This window comes from Scyliorhinus torazame, chromosome 2, assembly GCF_047496885.1.
Source record: "Scyliorhinus torazame isolate Kashiwa2021f chromosome 2, sScyTor2.1, whole genome shotgun sequence".
NCBI classification, from domain to species: Eukaryota; Metazoa; Chordata; class Chondrichthyes; order Carcharhiniformes; family Scyliorhinidae; genus Scyliorhinus; species Scyliorhinus torazame.
The window spans coordinates 173,420,829-173,446,723 of NC_092708.1; the positions used below are offsets into that span (position 1 = coordinate 173,420,829).

The window sequence follows — 25,895 nt, forward strand, 5'->3', positions numbered from 1 at the left end:
CCGCATCACCTCTGCAGCCAGCCCAGCCGATCCCTCACACTCTGCTGACAGAGCACCGAGGCAGGTTGGAACTTGTGTTCACAGGTGTTTCTTTTGCAAATTGAACATCTCAATAACTGTTTGTGCCCTAACCCCTAATGCTATCCTCTGCTGCACCTGTGTCTACTTTTCTGGCCTTACGGGCCCTAACACTACGGCGAGGTGAATCCCCAGGTGGTACATCAGGTGCTGCAAATCCTGCCCGGTGACCTGGGTCGTCTTTGTCAGCCATCTCCTGGAGTGACCGGGCCTGGATGGACTCAGGTGTCCCACACTGTTCTGCCTGCTGCCCACCGGGTGTGCCAGAGCCAAGGGGGTACGGGGAGTCCGAGGTGCTGTGATGTTCCAGCACCTCTCCTGCGAGAGTCACTAGCATGGACCACATTGCGTCCTCATCCCTCGTGGTGCCCGATGTCTCCTGGGCTACTCCATGGGATAGGAGTGCGAGCGGAGTGAACCCCTGGGACTTCTGCGCCACCTGGCGCAGCAGATTTGGAGGCCCGCTCTTGTCTCGACATAGGTCCCCATTCTCGTGGTCATGGAGCACAGAGACTGTGCCACCTCCCTCCAGCACTGGCTCAGGTCAATGCCGACAACGCCCTCAGCCACAACCCGTTGTGGCTGGACCAAACTGTGAAGCACCGCTGCAATGTCCAGGTGGCTCTGGTACATAGCTGCCTGTGACAGGGCAGCCCTGTCCTGTGCCTCAGCCCTGTCACGTGCTCCAGGCCTTGGAAATCTGACCCAAGGGGTGGTGAGGGAGGGGGTGGTGAGGGAGTGCCATGCATGCCATGGGACACCGCAACGCAGCGGGGTCTCACTTGGTTGCCCGATGCCGACCTCCGCATTGGCCACTGCCCTCTCTCCGGGCCAACCGACCACGTCCAGTGCCTGCTGCTCCGTTGCAGTGTCGTCGGTCTGGTGTCCCCCTCCGATCTTCTCTGTCTCCCTGCGATTGTGGGTCACCTTCTAGTGTGAGACATTTGGACACGGGCAGCACATAGGGTGGACAGCTGGTGGCCTTCATGGCCAAGGCACCTGCCATGGAGGCCAGTGTGGGTGCTAGCTTGTGCTGCAGGATAAGGAGTGAGCACACTGCTGGCAAGTGGGGTTCGTTCACCCTCCAGGTGAGGGGGTGGGTGCCAGAGGCGTAGTGCTGCCTACCCACCCTGGCTGCCCTGAGGAGGTCATGCAGCTTCTTTCGGCACTGCTGGCTGGTTCTAACGATTGGTCCCACGGCGATCACGGCCTCTGCAATTTGCTGCCAGACCCGGTGTACGGCTGAGAGTGGCAGCCAGGGAAACAGGGTGGCCCGCTTCTCATCCATGGCATCCAGCAAGATCTCTGCCTTGGCATTTGCAAACTGGAATGCTGCTCTCAATGCTGCCATCTTGTTGGCTGGGACGAGTGTGTGTGGGGAGCGGAGTGCTGATATGCAGCTGCTTCTTCTCAGCTTCTCGAGTGGCAATCCCGACCCCGACGAATCGGACAGCTCCGATTTTCATTGGAATCGCTCTTGTTCCGCGTGGTGCCAGTGCTAGCCCATTAACGGATCCTGAATTGCTCCAGAACCGCCGCCAATTTAGTTGTCATAGCAGTCCACCTATTCAGACCCGGAGTCAACTGTTAGTTTGTAAAACGGAGAATCCAGCCCGCTATTTTGTGATGTACTTCTGTGTTTAGCCTGCAGCTCAGGTCTTCACGACATTAATCCAAATGGGCCTGGTGCTCCATTACACCCTTTTCATCCTTTGTTGCAGGAGGTGTACATACATGACGAAGCACAAGCAAATTGGACTAAAAATAGAGGCCAGAGGTGGGTTGGCAGGCAGGCGGTGGGTAAAATGGGATGGGATGGCTGGGGGGATTTGCGCCCATCACCTACCTGTTTCCACTGGTATTTTATCAGCAGCAGGATTAATGTCAGGCTGCCTGCCCACCCTTGAGCTGATTGTGGCTTTTAAGTGGGGTGCCCATTCCACGTGGCGAGGCTGCCAATTAAACTCCAGTGGCATGACTACACATTCAGTATTCTTCCTGTTTAGGTTCCCTGTACGCAAACAGTTGGCCCACCCCCAGTGGAAAGGACCACCAGTTGAACTCGCCCACCCTCATACCTGGCCTCTCTCTCCCTACCCCCTTCAAGCCCTGCCTGACTGGCCCAAGTAAGGCTGTTTTCATTCCAGCCTTCAGTGATGCTCGTTGGGGACTGACTGCAGTCCCAGAAGTGGCCACCACTCCAAACTGATTGGCAGGCAGCATTTGGAAATGGCGGCAACTCTTTCAAGGGTGTTGGGAGGGAGGTGGTGGTGGGGAAGACCTGACCTCAGGCAATTGACCAAGTCTGATGACCATAAAATCCATTCATCGCTTCCAGAGCTGAGGAAGTGGGTTCTCCCCTGACTTTCCAGTCAGTGGCGGGGCTATCATCTCCTTGTAAATTCCAGCTCGGAGATTCACATCCTTAAAAGACCGTGCTTAGCTTCACTTTACTTCACTAGAGCTCAGGTATCCTTTAGCCCCTGAAGAGTCCAACACTCCCTAATTATTTTGGATTGCAAAAATACATTGTGAATATTTATTCATTGGTACTTGTTAATTCTGCCCTCATTTGTCCCAAGTTGTTACATATTCTCTGCTAAGGCTATCTTGGTATATTACTCTACAAACTATGGTCGAACCCTGTAGTACATTTAAAAACACAAATGTTTGACTTAATCACCCTCTGGGTAAAAAGGTTTTTTCTCACATCCGCTCTAAACCTCCGGCCCCTCAGCTTAAATCTATGCCCCCTGGTCATTGACCCCTCCACCAAAGGGAATAGTTTGTTCCTGTCTACTCTATCTCTGCCGCTCATAATTTTATGCAGCTCAATCATGTCCCTCCTCAGTCTCCTCGGCTCCAAGGAAAACAATCCAAGTCTATCCAATCTCTCTTCAAAACTAAAACGCTCCAGCCCAGGCAACATTCTGGTAAATCTCCTCTGCCCCCTTTCAAGTGCTGTCACATCCCTCCTGCAATGAGGATTCCAGAACTGCACACAATACTCCCAACTGTGGCCTAACCAACATTTTATACAGTTCTAGCATAACCCCCTGTTCTTATACTCAATGCCTCGGCTAATAACGGCAAGTATACCATATGCCTTCGTAACCACTATATCCGCCTGCTCTGCTATCTTAAGGGGCGGGTGTCCATGCACACCAAGTTCCCTCTGATCCACGGTGCGTTCCAGGGCCCTGCCAATTATCACTGCCTTGCTTTGTTTGTCCTGCCCAAGTGCATCACCTCACACTTATCGGCTTTGAATTCCATTTTCCACTGATCAGCCCGTTTATATCCTCCTGTAATAGAAGGCTACCCTCCTCACTATTTATCACACCACCAATTTTCGTAACATCTGCAAACCGACTAATCAACCCTCCTACATTCATATCTAAATCATTTATATAAACCACAAACAGCAAGGGCCCCAACACTGATCCCTGTGGGACCCCACTGGACACAGGCTTCCAGTCAGAAATACACTCCTCGACCATCACACCCTGCTTCATGGCACTCAGCCAATTCTGGATCCAATTTGCCAAATTTCCTTGGTTCCCATGGGCTCTTAACTTCGCTATCGGTCTCCCATGTCAGACCTTATCAAAAACCTTGCTGAAGTCCAAGAAGACTGGGTCAAATGCCTTTCCCTTATCTACACACCTGGTCACCTCTTCGAAAAATACAATCAAGTTGGTCATCATGACCTACCCTTAACAAAACCATGCCGACTGTTCTTGATTAATCCTGCATCTCCAAATGCAGATTAATTCTGACTCTCAGAGTTGCTTCCAATAGTTTCCCCACCACTGAGGTTACACTGACTGGCTGTGGTTTATCCCATCGTCCCTTCTTGTATAATGGTACCACATTGGCTATCCTCCAGTCCTCCAGCACCTCTCCTGTGGCCAGAGAGGATTGAAAATTATTGCCAGCGCCCCGCTATTTCTTCCCTTTAAGCCTCCCAGACCACTCAGAACCTCCTCTATGTTTATATTAATCTCTTTAATTATTTTATTGCAGTCCTTCTCCCTGATTTCTATACATATACGTCCCTCTCACGCGTGAACACTGACACAAAGTATTAATTTAGAACCCTACTTACATTCTCCACATACAAATTACCATTGTGGTCCGTAATGGGCCCTACTCTTTCCCCATTTATCCTTTTACCCTTAATTTACTTGTAAAACAATTTAGGATTTTCCTTTATTTTACCTGCCAGTGTCCTTTCATGACCCCTTTTTGCTCTCTTAATTTCCTTTTTATGCTCCCTGTTGCATGTTCTATAAGCCTCTCGGTATACTGCTGTATTGAGTCCTCGATATCTGCCATAAGCCTCCTTTTTTCCCCTCATCCAATTCTGTCTATCCCTCGATATCCAGGGTTCACTGGATTTGTTGGTCCCGTCCGTTATCTTGATTGGAACATGTTGGCCCTGCACTCTCCCTATTTTCTTCTTGAATTTGTCCCACTGTTCTGACACAGATTTACCTTAAAGTATCCGCTCCCAGTCCTGGATAAATCATATCTGATCTTATTAAAATCGGCCTCCCCCCAGTTTAGAACTTTAATCTCAGGTCCATTGCAGTCCTTTTCCATAACAGCCTTGAATCTAACGGAGTTATGATCTGTGGTAAACCACTGTATTATATTGTACTTACTGTTCTTACTGTTTGTTACATGTCTGGTTTTGTCGCTGCTGGCTCCGTCCCTTGGGCTCAAGTATAAAGGTAGCTAACCTCCAGCCCTGCCCTCATTCTGGGACTGGCTACCAGCAGGTATCTTTTTGCTGATTAAAGCCACAGTTTACTCTTCCGACTCTCGTCTATCGTCATTGATGGTACATCAATTTAATCAGCTAAAATTTTAAGATGGATCCATCGCTCAAGTCTGATCGCCTGGAGCTGGACCCCCAAGCAGCCGATGCCACTGCCACGTTTGAACACTGGCTAAGCTGCTTCGAATCTTACATTGATTTCTCCGCCGCCGCCGTCACTAAGACCCACAAGCTGCGAGTCCTCAACACCCGGATGAGCCCGCAAATTTTCCTTCTTATCAGATATGCTACCTTGTACGAGGATGCGATAATGCTGTTGAAGGGGCAGTATGATAAGGAAGTCAACGAGGTGGACGCAAGGCATCTCCTTGCTATGAGGCGACAGCGCCCCAGAGAATCGCAAGCTGAAATTCTGCGCGTCTTGCGTGTACTCGGCCAGAACTGAAGTTGTAAGGCGGTATCGCCTGTCAAGCACATCGAATTGCTGATCTGGGCGCCTATGTCGCAGGCATAAAATCTAATTACACCCGCCAGCGCCTACTAGAAGGGGGTACACGCGACGTCCAAGACACAGTACAACTCTCAGACTCGTTGGAACTGGCCTTCCATAACATGGATGCCTACATGTCTGACCACGCGGCACCCTCTTGGGCATCGTGGGCGCCACCATCACCCGACCCAGGGGCCGCGCAGCGATCCGCCAACTCCGGAGGCCCAAAATGTTACTTCTGTGGCCAGGGTAAGCACCCCAGACAACGCTGCCCAGTGAAGAGCGCAATCTGCAATGGGTGTGGAAAGAAGGGCCACTTCTCTAAAGTCTGCCAGGCCCGACCTGTTTCTAAACCCAGCAGTGCTGCATGTAGCCCGCGAGGACCGCCCCCATCTTCCACGTCATCCGCCAAGTGTGACCCGTGGTGGCCGCCATCTTGGCCGCCATCTTTGACGCCACCCGCCACGTGGGGGCCGCCATCTTCGATGCCATCCGCCACATGCGACCCGTGGGGCCGCCATCTTGGAATCACCCCTCCGCCTCCCGGAACCCCTGTTCACCAGATCATATGCTGGCCTCCGCTACCCTCGATCAGCCCACCCACCTTCTGACGCTCGCCTCCATCACCCTCGACCATCTCGACCTCATCACCTCACTAAATCCATGATGGCCGTCCGGATCAATGGCCACGAGACAACCTGCCTCTTCAACTCCGGGAGCGTGGAGAGTTTCATTCACCCAGACACGGTACGGCGCTGCTCCCTCCCATTTTTACCCACGTCCCAGAAAATGTCCCTGGCTTCCGGATCACATTCCGTGGAAGTCCATGGGTACTGTGTCGCAACTCTTACAGTATGGGGCGTCGAGTACAAAAATGTCAAGCTCTATGTCCTCCCCCAACTCTGCGCTGCCCTACTACTAGGTCTAGATTTCCAATGCCACCTCTTACCTTGGAGTTCGATGGACCCCTGCCCCCTCTCATCGTCTGTAGCCTCTCGACCTTTAAGGTCGCCCCACCCCCGCTCTTTGCTAACTTCACCCCGGACTGTAAGCCAATCGCCACCAGGAGCAGACGACACAGTGCTGGGGACAAGGTCTTTATCAGGTCGGAGGTCCAGTGACTCCTGCGGGAAGGGATCATAGAGGCCAGTACCAGCCCCTGTAGAGCCCAAGTGGTGGTCGTCAAAACTGGGGAGAAGCACCGGATGGTCATCGACTACAGTCAGACCATCAACTGGTACATGCAGCTCGATGCGTACCCTCTCCCCCGCATATCTGACACGGTCAATCAGATTGCGCAGTACCGAGTCTTCTCCACTATTGACTTGAAGTCCGCGTACCACCAACTCCCTATCCGCCCGGAGGACCGCCAATACATGCCTTCGAGGCAGATGGCCGCCTCTACCACTTCCTCAGGGTCCCCTTCGGTGTCACCAATGGGGCCTCGGTTTTCCAACGGGAGATGGACCGAATGGTTGACCAGTACGGGCTGCGGGCCACGTTCCCATATCTGGATAATGTCACCATCTGCTGCCATGACCAGCAGGACCATGACACTAACCTCCAACATTTCCTCCACACCGCCAAGCTCCTTAACCTGACATACAATAAGGAGAAATGCATTTTCCGCACAACCCGCCTAGCCATCCTTGGCTATGTTGTGGAAAACGAAGTCCTAGGGCCCGATCCCGACCGCATGCGCCCCCTCCTGGAACTTCCACTTCCCCACTGCCCCAAGGCCCTGAAGAGATGCCTGGGGTTCTTTTCCTATTATGCCCAGTGGGTCCCTAATTATGCGGACAAGGCCCGCCCACTCATTAAATCCACCATTTTTCCCCTGACGGCTGACGCCCGCCAGGCCTTCAACCACATCAAAACAGATATTGCCAAAACCACGATGCACGCGTCTGACATTGCTCTGACCGCTCCCTCAATCAGGCGGGCAGGCCCATGGCTTTCTTCTCCCGTACCCTCCAGGGCTCTGAAATTCGACACTCCTCCGTCGAAAAGGAAGCCCAGGCCATTGTGGAAGCTGTGCGATATTGGAGGCATTACCTGGCCGGCAGGCAATTCACTCTCCTCACTGACCAACGGTCAGTTGCCTTCATGTTCAATAACACACAGCGGGGCAAGATCAAGATCCTAAGGTGGAGGATTGAACTCTCCACCTATAATTATGATATCTTGTATCGACCTGGGAAGCTCAATGAGCCCCCAGATGCCCTATCCCGCGGTACATGTGCCAGCGCACAAGTAGACCGACTTCGGGCCCTCCACAATGACCTCTGTCACCCGGGGGTCACCTGTTTTATTTTCATTTTATTAAGGCCGGCAACCTGCCTTCCTCCATCGTGGAGGTCAGGACCATGAGCAGGGACTGCCAAGTCTGCGTGGAGTGCAAACCGCACTTCTATCGGCCGGATGGAGCATACCTGGTAAAGGCCTCCTGCCCCTTTGAGCGCCTCAGCATCGATTTCACAGGGCCCCTCCCCTCCACTGACAGTAATGTGTACTTTCTCAACATCATTGATGAGTACTCACGTTTCCCTTTTGCCACCCCGTGCCCTGACATGACCTCTGCCACAGTCATGTGGTTCATAAACCCATGCTGTACGCAGCATGGGTTCATAAAGGGCAGGTCGTGCCTAACTAATTTAATGGAATTTTTTGAGGACATTAACAGTGCGGTAGATAACGGGGAGCCAATGGATGTGGTATATCTGGATTTCCAGAAAGCCTTTGACAAGGTGCCACACAAAAGGTTGTTGCATAAGATAAAGATGCATGGCATTAAGGGGAAAGTAGTAGCATGGATAGAGGATTGGTTAATTAATAGAACGCAAAGAGTGGGGATTAATGGGTGTTTCTCTGGTTGGCAATCAGTAGCTAGTGGTGTCCCTCAGGGATCAGTGTTGGGCCCACAACTGTTCACAATTTACATAGATGATTTGGAGTTGGGGACCAAGGGCAATGTGTCCAAGTTTGCAGATGACACTAAGATAAGTGGTAAAGCAAAAAGTGCAGAGGATACTGGAAGTCTGCAGAGGGATTTGGATAGGCTAAGTGAATGTTGACAAATGTGAGGTTATCCATTTTGGTAGGAATAACAGCAAAAGGGATTATTATTTAAATGATAAAATATTAAAACATGCTGCTGTGCAGAGAGACCTGGGTGTGCTAGTGCATGTGTCGCAAAAAGTTGGTTTTCAGGTGCAACAGGTGATTAAGGAGGCAAATGGAATTTTGTCCTTCATTGCTAGAGGGATGGAGTTTAAGACTAGGGAGGTTCTGCTGCAATTGTATAAGGTGTTAGTGAGGCCACACCTGGAGTATTGTGTTCAGTTTTGATCTCCTTACTTGAGAAAGGACGTACTGGCACTGGAGGCTGTGCAGAGGAGATTCACTAGGTTAATCCCAGAGCTGAAGGGGTTGGATTACGAGGAGAGGTTGAGTAGACTGGGACTGTACTCGTTGGAATTTAGAAGGATGAGGGGGGATCTTATCGAAACATATAAGATTATGAAGGGAATAGATAGGATAGATGCGGGCAGGTTGTTTCCACTGGCGGGTGAAAGCAGAACTAGGGGGCATAGCCTCAAAATAAGGGGAAGTAGATTTAGGACTGAGTTTAGGAGGAACTTCTTCACCCAAAGGGTTGTGAATCTTTGGAATTCCTTGCCCAGTGAAGTAGTAGAGGCTCCTTCATTAAATGTTTTTAAGATAAAGATAGATAGTTTTTTGAAGAATAAAGGGATTAAGGGTTATGGTGTTCGGGCCGGAAAGTGGAGCTGAGTCCACAAAAGATCAGCCATGATCTCATTGAATGGTGGAGCAGGCTCGAGGGGCCAGATGGCCTACTCCTGCTCCTAGTTCTTCTGTTCTTATGTCATCAAGGCCCTGCACGGCCTCTTCACCTTGTTCGGTTTCCCCACTTACATCTATAGCAATTGGGGTCCCTCCTTCATGAGTGATGAGCTGTGTTAGTTCCTGCTTAGCAATGGCATCGCCTCAAGCAGGACTACCAGCTACAACCCCCGGGGGAACGGACAGGTGGAGAGGGAGGACGCAACGGTCTGGAAGGCCGTCCTTCTTGCCCTACGGTCTCGAAGTCACCCTGTCTCCCGCTGGAAGGAGGTCCTTCCCAATGCGCTCCACTCCATCCGGTCGCTCCTGTGTACCGCCACCACTGCGACACCTCACGAGAGAATGTTTGTCTTCCCCAGGGGTCTTGCTCCCATCCATGCTGACGGTTCCAGGGCCCGTCCTCCTCCGGAAGCTTGCGAGGAGTCACAAGTTGGATCCTCTGGTCGAACGGGTTCTTCTCCTCGATGCTAACCCCCAATATGCCTACGTGGCACATCATGACGGGCGGGAGGACACAGTCTCCTTTCGGGTCTTGGCACCCGCAAGTTCCCCAGCGACCATCACCACTACCCCCGAGTCTATACTGTCTCCGTCCGTTGCTACTCACGACTCTACACCGTCTCCCTCCGTTGCTACTTATCCAGAAGACGACACGCTCCTGGATACGCAGGCCTCAACACCTCATCCAACACCAGTGTCCTCACCACAGCTGGAACTAAGGCGATCACAGCGGAAGGTCAAAACCCCCGACAGACTCGATCTCTAATTCAACCCGTCCACTTCACCCCTGCCGGACTCTTTTTTAACAGGGGGTGAATGTGGTGAACCACTGTGTTATATTGTACATACTGTTCTTACTTATGGTACTTACTGTTCGTTACATGTCTGGATTTGTACCTGCTGGCTCCGCCCCTCGGGCTCAATTATAAAGGTAGCTAACGTCCAGCCCTGCCCTCATTCTGGGACCGGCTGCCAGCAGGTATCTTTTCGCTGATTAAAGCCACAGTTTATTCTTCAGACTCTCGTCCGTCTTCATTGATGGTACATCATGATCACTGTCTTCAAAATGTTCCCCCACTGATACTTCAACCACCTGCCCGGCTTCGTTACCGAAAATTAAGTCCAGCATCACCCCCTCTTTTGTAGGTCCTTCTACGTAATGGCTTAAAAAGTTCTCCTGGATACATTTTAAGAATTCTGCTCCCTCTAAACATTTCACAGTTTGGCATCCCCAGTTAATATTGGCGAAGTCGAAATCCCCCACTATCACTGACCTATTGCGTTTACACTTCTCTTAAATTTGCCTACATACCTGCTCTTCTATTTCTCTTGGACTGTTAGGGGCCTTTAGAACACTCCCAGCAATGTGAGTGCTCTTTTTTGTTTTTTAATTCTACCCATATGGGGCTGGATTCTCCGCCGGCGGGGATGCTCTATTTTGCCGGCAGCCCAGGGGTTTTCAGATGGCGTGGGGCTGCCAATGGGAAACCCCATTGACCAGCTGGCGTAACGGAGCATCCCGCCATGGGGTGAAGTGGAAATGTGGCGTGGCGGGGTGGAGAATCCAGCCCATGGCCTCAGTTGAAGAGCCTTCTAAAATGTCATCCCTCCCTACTGCAGTAATTGATTCCCTGATCAAAATTGCGACACCCCCTCCTCTTTTCTCTCCTTCCCTATCTCACCTGAAGATCTTGGCCGGGATTCTGCAATACGGCGGCGAAGTGTTGATGCCGGCGTAAACACCGGAGTGTTTCATGCCGGCGTCAACGGGCCTCCTGGCCCAGTCATTCCATGACCCACAGGGGCCAGCACGGCGCTGGCGATGATCCGCGGCCCTGCACTGCCGGCTGCGGGTCTGTCCATGAGTGTGGTGACCGCTTCCGTGCTGGGCCCGCGCAACATGGCGGAGCCACACAGCGGAAGAAGGTGGCACTTGATCGCAGGCCTGTACGTCGTGGAGGCCTACCCGGAGTCTGATCCCCCCCCCCCCCGCACCAGGACGGCCACCATGACCCCTGGTCCGAGCTCCCGCTGGGTGGAACCATGTTAGAACCACGCCGGCGGGAACTCGGCCGGTCGACCGCGGAGAATTGCCGAGGGGGCCCCCGACCTGCGCTGCGTCGATCACGTGCAGCTGGCGGCAATTCTCCGGCGTCGCGGCACATCTCGGCATCAACTCCAATTCTCCGCACTTGAGCGGACGCGGACAATCCCGGCCCTTGTATCCTGGAATATTGAGTTGCCAGTCCTGCCCCTCTCTCTACCATGTCTCTGTGACAGCAATGCCATCATACCCACATGTTTTAATTTAGAACCATAGCATTCCTATATTGCAGAAAGAGGCTATTTGGCCTATCGGGTCTGCACAATCCCTTGGAGAGAGCACCCTACTTAAGCCCATACCTCCACCCGAACCCATAACCCTACCTAACCTTTTGAACACTAAGGAGCAATTTAGCATGGCCAATCCATCTAATCTGCACATCTTTGGACTGTGGCAGGAAATCGGAGCACCTGGAAAAAACCCACGCAGACATGGGGCGGCATTCTCCGTTTCTGAGGCTAATTGCTGACGCCAATGCAGAATCCGTGGACTTTTAAGAGTGGTGAGGAGATGCCCCGCGTACACTTCATTCACCGGCCTTACGTATAGGCGCTTCAGCACCCTGAACCCTGCCGTTGACCCTGTAATCCGCATTCAAATTTTTTCTACCAAAATGAATCACCTCGCACTTATCAGGGTTAAACTCCATCTGCCATTTTTCGGCCCAGCTCTGCATCCTATCAATGTCTCTTTGCAGCCTACAACAGTAGGCTCATCCACTACTCCACCAATCTTGGTGTCATCAGCAAATTTACTGACCCACCCTTCAGCCCCTCCTCCAAGTCATTGATAAAAATCACAAATAGCAGAGGACCCAGCGCTGATCCCTGTGGTACACCGCTGGTAACTGGTCTCCAGTCTGAAAATTTTCCATCCACCACCACCCTCTGTCTTCTGTGTGATAGCTAGTTACTTATCCAATTGGCCAAATTTCCCTCTATCCCACACCTCTTTACTTTCTTCATGAGCCGACTATGGGGAACTTTATCAAACGCCTTACTAAAATCCAGTATACGACATCAACTGCTCTACCTTCACCTACATACTTCGTTACCTCCTCAAAGAATTCAATCAAATTTGTGAGGCACGAGCTACCCTTCACGAATCCGTGTTGACTATCCCGGATTAAGCTGCATCTTTCCAAATGGTCATAAATCCTATCCTTCAGGACCTTTTCCATTATCTTCCCGACCACCGAAGTAAGACTAACTGGCCTATAATTATCAGGGTCATTCCTATTCCCTTTCTTGAACAGAGGAACAACATTCGCCACTCTCCAGTCCTCTGGCACTATCCCCGTGGACAGCGAGGACCCAAAGATCAAAGCCAAAGGCTCTGCAATCTCATCCCTTGCCTCCCAAAGAATCCTTAGTTATATCCCATCTGGCACAGGGGACTTGTCGACCCTCAGGTTTTTCAAAATTGCTAATACATCCTTCCTCAGAACATCGACTTCCTCCAGACTACCCGCCTGAATCACATTCTCATCCTCAAAAACATGGCCCCTCTCCTTTGTGAACACTGAAGAAAAGTATTCATTCAACGCCCCTCCTATTCTGACTCCATGCACAAGTTCCCTCTACTGTCCCTTGACTGGCCCTACCCTCACCCTGGTCATTCTTTTATTTCTCACATAAAAGTAAAAAGCCTTGAGGTTTTTCTTGATCCGACCCGCCAAGGACTTCTCATGCCCCCTCCTAGTTCTCGTAAGCCCTTTTTTCAGCTCATTCCATGTTACATTGTAACCCTCAAGCGACCCTACTGAACCTTGTTTTCTCATCCTTACATACTCTTCCTTTTTCCTCTTGACAAGACATTCAACCTCTTTTGTCAACCATGGTTCCCTCACACGGCCATTTCCTCCCTGCCTGACAGGGATATGCCTACCAAGGACACGCAGTATTTGAACACAATTGCTTCACAGCTCCAGGGCCCCAGGTTCGATTCCGACTTGGGTCACTGTCTGTGCGGAGTCTGCACATCCTCCACGTGTGTGCTTGGGTTTCCTCCGGGTGCACCGGTTTCCTCCCACAGTCCAAAGATGTGCAGGTTAGGTGGATTGGCCATGATAATTTGCCCTTAGTGTCCAAATTTGCCCTTAGTGTTGGGTGGGGTTACTGGGTTATGGGGATAGGGTGGAGGTGTTGATCTTGGGTAGGGTGCTCTTTCCAAGAGCCGGTGCAGACTCGATGGGCCGAATGGCCTCCTTCTGCACTGTAAATTCTATGATCTAATGAACGCGAGCACATCATAGGCCTTCACAGCTCTATCCACTTGAGTGGCAACTTTCAAAGATGTATGAACATGGACCCCAAGATCTCTCTGCTCCTCCACATTGCCAAGAACCCTACCGTTAACCCTGTATTCCACATTCATATTTGTCCTTCCAAAATGGACAACCTCACTCTTTTCAGGATTAAACTCCATCTGCCACTTCTCATCCAGCTCTGCATCCTATCTATGTCTCTTTGCAGCCGACAACAACCCTCCTCACTATCCACAACTCCACCAATCTTCGTATCGTCTGCGAATTTACTGACCCACCCTTCAACTCCCTCATCTAAGTCATTAATGAAAATCACAAACAGCAGAGGACCCAGAACTGATCCCTGTGGTACGCCACTGGTAACTGGGATCCAGGCAGAATATTTGCCATCCACCATCACTCTCTGACTTCTATCGGTTAGCCAGTTCGTTATCCAGCTGGCCAACTTTCCCACTATCCCATGTCTCCTTATTTTCTGCATAAGCCGACCAAGGGGAATCTTATCAAATGTCTTACTAAAATCCATGTACACTACATCCACTGCTTTACCTTCATCCACATGCTTGGTCACCTCCTCAAAGAATTCAATAAGACTTGTAATGCAAGACCTACCCCATACAAATCAGTGCTGACTATCCCTAATCAAGCAGTGTCTTTCCAGATGCTCAGAAATCCTATTCCTCAGTACCCTTTCCATTACTTTGCCTACCACCGAAGTAAGACTAACTGGCCTGTAATTCCCAGGGTTATCCCTATTCCCTTTTTTGAACAGTGGCACGCCATTCGTCACTCTCCAATCCCCTGATACCACCCCTGTTGACAGAGGACGAAAAGATCATTGCCAACGGCTCTGCAATTTCACCTCTTGCTTCCCATAGGATCCTTAGATATATCCCGTCAGGCCCGGGGGACTTGTCTATCCTCAAGTTTTTCAAAATGCCCAACACATCTTCCTTCCTAACAAGTATTTCCTCGAGCTTACCAGTCTGTTTCACACTGTCCTCTCCAACAATATGGCCCCTCTCATTTGTAAATACTGAAGTAAAGTACTCGTTCAAGACCTCTCCTATCTCTTCAGACTCAATACACAATCTCCCGCTACTGTCCTTGATCGGACCTACCCTCGCTCTAGTCATTCTCATATTTCTCACATATGTGTAAAAGGCCTTGGGGTTTTCCTTCATCCTACCTGCCAAAGATTGTTCATGCCCTCTCTTAGCTCTCCTAATCCCTTTCTTCAGTTCCCTCCTGGCTATCTTGTATCCCACCAGCGCCCTATCTGAACCTTATTTCCTCAGCCTTACATACGTCTCCTTCTTCCTCTTAACAAGACATTCAACCTCTCTTGTCAACCATGGTTCCCTCGCACGACCATCTCTTCCCTGCCTTACAGGGACATACATATCAAGGACACGTAGTACCTGTTCCTTCAACAAGTTCCACATTTCACTTGTGTCCTTCCCTGATAGCCTATGTTCCCAACTTATGCACTTCAATTCTTGTCTGACAACATCATATTTACCCTTCCCCCAATTGTCAACCTTGCCCTGTTGCACACACCTATCCCTCTCCATTACTAAAGTGAAAGTCACAGAATTGTGGTCACTATCTCCAAAATGCTCCCCCACTAACAAATCTATCACTTGCCCTGGTTCATTACCAAGTACCAAATCCAATATGGCCTCCCCTCTGGTCGGACAATCTACATACTGTGTTAGAAAAGCTTCCTGGACACACTGCACAAACACCACCCCATTCAAACTATTTGATCTAAAGAGTTTCCACTCAATGTTTGGGAAGTTGAAGTCACCCATGACTACTACCCTGTGACTTCTGCACCTTTCCAAAATCTGTTTCCCAATCTGTTCCTCTACATCTCTGCTACTATTGGGGGGCCTATAGAAAACTCACAACAAGGTGACTGCTCCTTTCCTATTTCTGACTTTAACCCATACTACCTCAGTAGGCAGATACTCCTCGAACTGCCTTTTTGCAGCTATTATACTATCTCTAATTAACAATGCTACCCCCCCCCCACCTCTTTTACCACCCTCCCTAATCTTATTGAAACATCTATAACCAGGGACCTCCAACAACCATTTCTGCCCCTCTTCTATCCAAGTTTCCGTGATGGCCACTGCATCGTAGTCCCAAGTACCGATTCATGCCTTAAGTTCACCCACCTTATTCCTGATGCTTCTTGCGTTGAAGTGTACACACGTCAACCCATCTCCGTGCCTGCAAGTACTCTCCTTTGTCAGTGTTCCCTTCCCCACTGCCTCACTGCACGCTTTGGCGTCCTGAATATTGGCTACCTTAGTTGCTGGACTACAAATCCAGTTCCCGTTCCCCTGCCAAATTTGTTTAAACCCTCCTGAAGAGTACTAGAAAACCTCCCTCCCAGGATATTGGTGCCCCTCTGGTTCAGATCTAACCCGTCCTGCTTGTACAGGTCCCACCTTCCCCAGAATGCGCTCCAATTATGCAAATACCTGAAGCCCTCCCTCCTACACCATTCCTGCAGCCACGTGCTCAACTGCACTCTCTCCCTATTCCTAGCCTCGCTATCACGTGGCACCGGCAACAAACCAGAGATGACAACTCTGTCCTGGCTTTTAACTTCCAGCCTAACTCCCTAAACTCGTTTCTTACCTCCACACCCCTTTTCCGACCTACGTCGTTGGTACCAATGTGCACCACCACTTCTGGCTGCTCCCCCTCCCCCTTAAGGATCCTGAAGACATGATCTGAGATATCCCTGGCCCTGGCACCCGGGAGGCAACATACCTTCCGGGAGTCTCGCTCGTGACCACAGAATCTCCTATCTATTCCCCTAACCATTGAATCTCCGATTACTATTGCTTTTCTATTCTCCCCCCTTCTGAGCCCCAGAGCCAGACTCAGTGCCAGAGACCTGGCCGCTAGGACCTTCCCCCGGTAGGTCATCACCCCAACAGCATCCAAATCGTTATACTTGTTTTGAAGGGGAACGGCCACGAGGGATCCCTGCACTGTCTGCTTGTTTGATTTCTTTCCCCTGACTGTAACCCAGCTACTCTTGTCCTGTACCTTGGGTGTGGTTACCTCCCTGTAACTCTTCTCTATAGCCCCCTCTGCCTCCCGGATGATCCGAAGTTCATCCAGCTCCAGCTCCAGTTCCCTAACACGGTCTCTGAGGAACTGGAGTTGGGTGCACTTCCCGCAGGTACAGTCAGCGGGGACACCGGTGGTATCCCTCACCATCCACATCCTACAGGAAGAGCATGCAACTGGCCTAGCCTCCATCCCCTCTTACCTTACAGAATATGGCTGCCCTGTGGACCAACTGGATCTCCGCCCTCCGACTCTGCTCCCAGTCAGTTGCACCCTCTGTAAACTCCTGGCTCCCTTCTCGCTCTTTGCGGAAATGTAGGAAATGAAATGAAAGGAGCACCTTACTCCCTCTTCACCTAACTCTCTCAGTCACCAAACTCTCACTATAGCACTCAAATGCACCAAATTCAGCACTCTCTCAGTCACCAAACTCTCACTATAGCACTCAAATGCACCAAATTCAGCACTCCCTCAGTCACCAAACTCTCACTATAGCACTCAAATGCACCAAATTCAGTACTCCCTCAGTCACCAAACTCCCACTATAGCACTCAAATGCACCAAATTCAGCACTCATTGCAAACAAAATCTGCACTGTAGGTGGATCACTTTTATACTGTGAATCTAGCCTTTGAAAACTGGCCTAATCCAATTAACTAATTAACAAGCTCCAGCTGCAAGTACCTAAAAGTAGAACCTTTGTTTAAAGCTGATTGAAAATTTACCTTCTTCTAAACCAAACAGCAACTTTTAAGTTAATTAACTAAATAAACGAAAGACTAGACTTTAGATAAAATAAACCCTTCTACTCCCTCAGTCACCAAACTCTCACTAGAGCACTCAAACGCAACAAATTCAGCACTCAGTGCAAACAAAGTCTGCACTGTAGGTGGATCACTTTTATACTGTGAATCTAGCCTCTGAAAATTGGCCTAATCCAATTAACTAATTAACAGGCTCCAGCTGCAATACCTACAAGTAGAACCTTTGTTTAAAGTTGATTGAAAATTCATCTTCTTCTAAATCAAACAGTTATTTTCCTATTGCGCCCAGTGTGTCCCCAACTATGCGGACAAAGCCCGCCCACTGATCAAAGCTACCATCTTCCTACTGGCGGCTGAGGCCCGCCAGGCCTTCAGCCGCATCAAGGCAGATATTGGCAAAGCCGCGATGCACGCGGTGGACGTGTCTGTCCCCTTCCAGGTGGAGAGGGACGCGTCAAAGGTCGCCCTCGCCGCTACCTTCAATCAGGCGCGCAGCCCAGTAGCATTTTTCTCCCGTACCCTCAACGCCTCCGAAATTCTACTCTCCTCAGTCGAAAAAGAAGCCCAAGCCATCGTGGAAGCTGTACGGCACTGGAGGCACTACCTCGCTGGTAGGAGGTTTACCCTCGTCACCGACCAACGGTCGGTAGCCTTCATGTTCGATAATACACAGCGGGGCAAGATCAAGAACGATAAGATCTTGAGGTGGAGGATCGAACTCTCCACCTATAATGACGATATCGTGTATCGACCTGGGAAGCTCAACGAGCCCCCAGATGCCCTGTTCCCGTGGCATGTGCGCCAGCGTGCAAGATGACCGACTCCAGGCCATCCACGATGACCTCTGCCACTCGGGGGTCACCCGGGTTCTCCACTACATCAAGGCCCGCAGCCTGCCCTATTCCACTGAGGAGGTCAGGGCCATGACCAGGGACTGCCAAATCTGTGCGGAGTGTAAGCCGCACTTCTATCGACCGGATAAGGCCCACCTCGTGAAGGCATCCGGCCCTTTGAGCGCCTCAGTATCCACTTCAAAGGGCCCCTCCCCTCTGCCAACCGAAACACGTATTTCCTCAACGTTGTTGATGAGTTCTCCTGCTTCCCGTTTTCAATACCCTGCCCCGACATGACCGCAGTCACTGTCATTAAGGCCCTACATAGTATCTTTACCTTGTTCGGTTTCCCCACTTACGTCCACAGTGACCGGGGCTCCTCGTTTATGAGCAACGAACTGCGTCAGTACCTGCTCGGTAAGGGCATTGCCTCGAGCAGGGCTACCAGGTACAACCCCCGGGGAAACGGACAGGTGGCGAGGGAGAACGCGACGGTATGGAAGGCCATCCTCCTGGCCCTACGGTCTAGGAATCTCCCAGTTTCCCAGTGGCAGGAGGTCCTCCCCGACGCGCTCCACTCCATTAGGTCCCTCCTTTGCACAGCCACGAACGAGACGCCTCATGACCGCCTTTTTGTCTTCCCTAGAAATCCACCTCCGGGGTCTCGCTTCCATCCTGGCTGAAGACACCGGGGCCCGTCCTACTCCGCAAACACGTGAGGAGTCATAAGTCCGACCCTCTGGTCGAGAGGGTCCAGCTCCTTCACACCAACCCCCAGTATGCATACGTAGAACACCCCGACGGCCGACAGGATACGGTCTCCCTCCGGGAACTGGCACCCGCAGGTTCCCCTACCACCACCCCACCCAACCTACACCGAACAGCACCCCCGCCCCTACATGACCTCTACACCCCCTCCTAAACTCCCTCCCCCCTTCGCCGACCCACAGGAATGAAGCTCCTGCAGACACTCTCCCTGAGTCCACCCCTGTGCCCGCACCGATGTGTTCACCACCCTTGCCCGCACCAACGAGTTTGACACCCGTGCCCACTGCAAAACCAGAGCTCCGGCGATCGCAGCGCACGCTCAGTGCGCCAGACAGACTGAACCTGTGAGCCCTTCACCCCCGCCGGACTTCAATTTTTTTAACAGGGGGTGAATGTGGTGAACATATTGTACTAACCATTCACCACCGTATTACATTGTATCACGCTGTTGCCCATGTGGGCTCCACCTCTGGACCATTGTACTGTACTACACGGAATGTATCATGTTGATGCCCTTGTGGGCTCCGCCCCTGGCTCCACCCACTTGAGGTGAGGTATAAAGCCACTGTTCACTTCAACTCTCTGTCTCGTGTGAATTGATGGTCGCATCACCTGTGTAGTCATTTTTCAAGCTACATAGTGTCTGAAAATGAGGTGCACACTCAAACAGATGATCAAATAGTTGTACCTTCTTCCTGTAGCATCCCATGGATTTAAGAGCAGTAGATGATTTGTCCTTAAAATCAAATTATCTTCCCTTTATTCTCTGACCATTACGCATGATGAATAAATTATTTAATTTGTACTTGTTTGAGAAGAAAGATTGCAGTAGAGTTTCCATTTTGGGTGCAACTGGAAAATGATGTCCAAAATGCACTTGAAATTGCGCTCGTTCAGTTACAATTTAGGGGCTGGATTCTCCGCACCCTGACGCTGAAATCACGGCCGGCGCCGGGGCAGAGAATCCATTTCCTTGCACAAAATCGGGACCGGCGCTGGTTCCCCGATTCTCCAGGCCAGTAAAAGCGTACGCCGCGCGCCGCGTATCCTCTACCTGCGGCCATTGCTGGAGTCCCACCCCGCCATTCTCCGCCCCCGACCAGCCGAATTCCCGACAGTGTGGATCTAATGTGGTCCTGCCGGTTGGGATACTAGAGTGGCGGCTGCGGACTGAGTCCATAGCCGCCCTGGTCGGGGGCGGGCCGATCCGAGGTCAGGAGGGGCCTTATACTGCATCGGACTAATTTTGGGCGGGCGGTCCAGGTCGGGTGCACGTCCGATCAGCGGCACTATTTGGGACCAGCTCTGCGGTCTGAGTCTGCCATGAAGCACGGCATGACTGCTGAGGCTACCGCCACGCGCATGCGCGGCCTCTGACCCGGACGTGTGTGGGCCCCGTATCTGCAGCAAAGGCTGCGAGCTTCCCGCCGGTTCACTGCTCGCCCCCTGCAGGGCTATGAATATGTGGCCCTTTCACGGCAGTTTTTCTGTCGCGAAAGGCCACAGTTTTTACGATGGTGTGGGGACATAGTCCCAAAGACCAGCCCCAGGTGTCTGCTAAAATTAATTTGCATAATCAAAAAATTAAATTCTCCATCAGCCAGCGGAGTTGGGAAGTGTGGTAGAGCATAACTATTTATCATTTTCTTTCTATTGAAAACATATTGCTTAATGATTTAGCAGTGACAATCTAGTGCAGATTTATAAACAGATGGGAAAGTGGGTATATCAGAGAAAATAATCATTTTTGTAAGGGTGTTGCTGTACCAGTTGGTAATCTGATTTGAAATCACTGAAAACATTTTTAAATAACATACTGAACCATTAAACAGTTTTGCTGGTGTATAGTAAGTAGTCAGTTTCTTATCAAGTTAGAGGGCCCAGAATTTGCAGCCTTTTAGTGGTGGTTAACTGTCAACATTCAGCATTAATAGAACTGTCATCAACGTCAAGTCATAAAAAAAAAAGTAGTATTTATGTTTAATTGGACGCAGAAGGAGTGCACGGCTCCCACAATCAATGTTGCGTGCAATCAGCACAAACTTAACTTCACTTACCGTTGCTTTACTTGCGTGTCACATAAGTCATACTGTTAATAAAGCTGCACAGCTGGATACAATCAAATCACTGTGGATGCTGGAATCTGAAACCAAAAGAGAAAATACTGGAAAATCTCAGCATGTCTGACTGCATCTGTAAGGAGAGAAAAGAGCTAATGTTTTGAGTCCAGGTGACCCTTTGTCAAAGCTAAAAGGCGGGTGGAAACCAGCAGAATGTGGCAACTCTGTTTGTGGGCAACAGTCAACAAAATGTCTCACTCTGAAACTTGATGGGCCGCATGAGGCCCCTCGGCCACAGGTTGCCCACCACTGCCCTATCCCCAGATCTCTATTTTGCTTTGTCGTTAATGCAGAGCTCTGTTGTGAAGACCAAATATATTTGTTTAGATGAGTCAAGGGATTTTCATCAACAGCTATTCTGAAATTAGAATCTTTGCAAAATGTAACAACTGAACTGTGCACTAAGACAATGCTTACTATTGTATTTGTAAATGAACTTTTTAAAAACATTTTTAGGTCATTCTAAATGCTTTGTTTGTGGTACTTAACCATGACATCAGTTCTCGTATATGTGATGTGGGGCTGAACATCATTGACTGCCTGCTGCAGCTGGAGGTGGTTCCATCGGTGGATAAGAATTACAAAATTGAAGAAAATAAGGAGAACAATATAGATGACAAATGGCAGAAAGAAACAGTTACTCAGCGAGGAGCACCAGGAGGATCATCTGGTGCATTTGGAGCTGCACCAGATGATGGAAATGAAAGTGTGGGTGGAGGTGGAGATGCTGGAGGAGGTGGCGGTGGAGATGATGGAGATAAAAAGAGCAAAAATGAGGAGCAGGTTTGTTGTTCTTTTGTTTTTATGTATCTTTTTATTCTCCTCATTTTCAACAATAAACAACAAAACAAAAAACAAACAACAACAAATACAATAAGAATCCCCCACACACAAACCGCACCCCGCTCAATATACAGACCAAAACATCTACCCGTACATTCCAGGTAAAAAAAAGAACAAATTAACAATCAATCAAATAACAGTGTAACCAAAGACAACAATACCGCCAGCACCCCCCCCCCCCCACCCCCGCCATTATTCAATGGCAACCGAGTCTTGGAAGTGCATAATAAACAGCCCCCATGAATTGTGAAACCCTTCCTTCGTCCCTTTCAACTGAGACTTCACCTTCCCGAGAGTCAAAGGTCCCCCCATTAAGCCGTGTCCCGGGATGCAGAAGTTCACCTCCACCCCGACAGAACCGGCCTCCGGACAATCAGCGAGGCCAAGGCTCACAACACCTGCCCCCACACCCGCCTGCCAGTTCGACCCCCGAAAATGGCTTCTGGGGTCCTGGTTCCAAGTTCACGAACCCTACCCCCGAGATGACCCCGAAAACCTCCCTCCAGCAAACCCCTCACTTGAGCTAGTCATTGTGGAGGCCCCTGCCCAGGACACACTGACCTCCAATTCCCTTCCCCCAACCTGGTCCCAGGAAAAACAAAGAAACCCCTTTCAACACACAACCCTAGTTTAAACACACAAAACCCAAAGAATCATCATTGCAAAGAAAATCCCAACTCTTACCTTGTCCAAATATGTAACTTCAACTCATGTAGCACATATAATGACATGCGATAAAACGTAGAGCTACAGACACTTCTCCACCCCCCCCCCCCCCCCCACTCCGCTGCACCCTCAGTCCAAGTCCAATCCTCAGTCCCATTTCTCAATTCTGCCCCAGTCCTTCTGCCTTCGAAAACACTTCTACCGCTTCCACCATCTCAAAATAAAAGTCTTTGGAGTTGTAGGTCACCCTCAACTTAGCTGGGTGCACTATGCCAAACCGCGCACCGCTATTATACAATGTCGACTTCACTCGCCCGCCTCCTCGCCAACTCCACAGTAAAGTCCTTGTATATCCCTATAACAACTCCAGCCCACTGCACCTCCCACTTTTGCTTTGCCCAACTTAGGACCTTCTCCTTCTCACGGAACCTATGGAAACAAATAATCACTGCTCTTGGTGGCTCATTCGCCTTTGGTTTAGGCCTCCACGCCCTATGAGCCAGATCCAGTTCATACCAAGAGGGATCTTCCCTGTCCCCCAACAGCTCCGCCACCATCTTGGCAAAACACTCTGTCGGTCTCTGGCCCTCCACCCCTTTGGGCAGGCCCACGATCCTCAGATTTTGCCGCCTAGATCTGTTTTTCAGGTCCTCCACTTTGGCTTGCAGACCCTTGTTGGCCTCCATCACCCTCTGCAGCTCCCCACCCATCGAGGTGTTGCATCAAGGCCTCCTCCACTCCCTTCAGTTTCTTCCCCTGCTCCTACACCTCGGCCGATGTCCTCGACACAGCCACCTTCACTGGGGCAATCGCCTCCTCCACAGCACCTTCAATGCTGCCATCATCTCCTTCCTCATCACCTCCATGTGCTTTGAGAACTGTTTTTCAAGTTCCATAGCCATCACCTCGGTCATCTTTTCTGCCGTGAACAATGAGACCCCATCCAGCCTCTGCCATCCTTCCAGTTGCCGAACGGACCCTTCCAATCGGCGGCGAACCTTCACTCGCCCCCTTCTTTAAGGCAGCTTTCCTTTGAGTTTTGGACATCCTCCTTCCTTATGTCTTCCTGCACTTATTTAACCAAAAATTGCCCCAGGGACCGGGCATTTAATTCTAAAACATCAAACCTCGAGCGGGGCCACTCAATGTGCGACCTCTTCCTACATGCTGCCACCGGAAGTTCCATTGTTCTTTTTGATTACCTCTCAAAGGTTGCCAAGTTTGTGAGATGTAACATTTCATTTCAACCAGGGATCAGGCCATTTTAATTGTCAAATTTGTAGTTATTGGTAAAAAGAGCAGGAATTGGGGATTGCAGTTCTCGACTTGCATTAAAATAGAGAGTAGCTCAGGTTTTAATTATTAAGCGTATCTTCATGTGTGGAAAAGATATGCAAAGTTTGTTCTTCGTATATATATTATGCGCATATAAAAAAAGAGAAAATCATTCCTCAGTCCAGCTTTTTATGCAAATATTTGTAACTAGCCTCTTACCATGTAGTACTAACATGTGTTTATGTTTAATTAGGATGAAGATACCTCAGGCAACATCCATAAACTTACATTAACAATGCTCATCAAAATAGTGAAATCATTGGGGTGTGCATATGGATGTGGTGAGGGCCACCGTGGGCTGTCAGGTGATCGTCTACGTCTTCAAGTAAGTAGGTTCTATTTAGAAATAATAACATTAAGATTTTTAAAAAGTTGTGGCCCAGAAATGGCACACAGTAGCTGGTGCTATTCTGTACTTAGCAGCTAAGGCATCTTTTGGGAGGAATGTAAAGCTTTTTTAACCATTGCTGGCCTATTATAAGTAGCAGTATTTTTCAGATTTAGCCAAAGTTATAACTCAAGTCATAATATAGGCTCCTTTGAACTCAGTTGAAGATTTTTCAGCTCAAGTAATTAACACCTTTATCAGTTCTAATATTTCTTAAACATCACTGATCTAACTGTAGGCTGATCCACTGTCACTTTTGACCAGAAAAACAGGACAACACTTCTTTAATGTTCTCTAGAACTATGATCTGCAGCACTGTACTGAAGTGTCCCTTCTTTCAATCAATCAACTTATTGCATCCTTAGTATGATATACATCTGAATGAAGAAACATTGATTTATTATTTAGGACGGCACCGTGGCACAGTGGCTAGCACTGTTGCCTCACAGCACCAGGGACCCGGGTTCGATTTTGACCTTGGTTAACTGTGTGTAATTTGCACATTCTCCCTGTGCCTGCATTGTTTCCTCCGGGTACTCAAGTTTCCTACCACAGTCCAAAGATGCGCAGATTAGGTGGATTGGCCATGTTAAATTACCCCATAGTGTCCAAAGGTTAGGTGGGGTTACAGGGATAGTGCAGGGGAGTGGGCCTAGATCAAGTGCTCTTTCGGAGTGTTGTGCAGACTCGGTGAACCAAATGGCCCCCTTCTGCAGTGTAGTGATCCTATGATTAATCTTTCACAACTTCTGATGCTAGCATCAATTTTATACAAATTTGTTGAAGAATACTGTTAGCTATTACTAAGCATTGTTTATTTTAAAATGTATTAATCATTTTAGGCACAGAACTGCCTTTCTAGATTGTACAAACTTAGCAAAGTACAGTTTCGGCAAACTCTGCGGGAGTATGTGAACAAGGATTCCCTGAACAATGTAGTGGATTTCTTACATGCTTTGCTAGGGTTTTGCATGGAACCAGTTACTGACAGTAAGTACAGCATCTCTTTCTATCAACTGTTTTCTTTTTCTTTTGTATGTGCTAAGTATATAATCAGTAATGTTTGATTATATACTAATAGTTACAAGATAGCTACTTGTATCTATTTGATTTTCAGTTGGATTTTATTGCAATCCTGTAAAAATCAATATTTTTTACCATTTCATTGTTTTGTCTTTTTTCTCTTCAAGTTCTCCATGCTCTATTCTGTAAGTCTCTTGAGTTAATCAGTTGCACATCCTTATGAATAGTGTAGGGTGAATTGTCCACTAATTCAGACCTATAAAATGGAAAAACACCTAGCCTCCCTTGTGTTTTTCTCTGTTCGCGCTGTTGAGATGGGCTAGTAATTGTGTGAGGAATCACAAAACCAACATGTATAGTACCTTGGTGCACCAAACCACTGCATCATCAACATTCGGAAAACTGAAAAAGAAGCATGAGGGTAAGATTCTGTAAACCTGGAGATTGATACCTGAAATCATAATTCTTTCACAACAC

General features: G+C 49.4%; 1 protein-coding gene across 5 annotated transcripts in view; it reads left to right on the top strand.

The window, feature by feature from the left end:
* The window catches only part of unc80 (unc-80 homolog (C. elegans)), a 599,468-nt gene that overhangs the window by 157,646 nt on the left and 415,927 nt on the right, over positions 1-25,895 (top strand). For all 5 annotated transcript variants that reach the window (XM_072480367.1, XM_072480341.1, XM_072480351.1 and 2 more), the window contains exons 13-15: positions 21,620-21,946; positions 24,201-24,332; positions 25,238-25,385. In XM_072480367.1, coding sequence (XP_072336468.1) covers positions 21,620-21,946; positions 24,201-24,332; positions 25,238-25,385 — 607 coding nt within the window. The remainder of the gene's footprint in view (positions 1-21,619; positions 21,947-24,200; positions 24,333-25,237; positions 25,386-25,895) is intronic.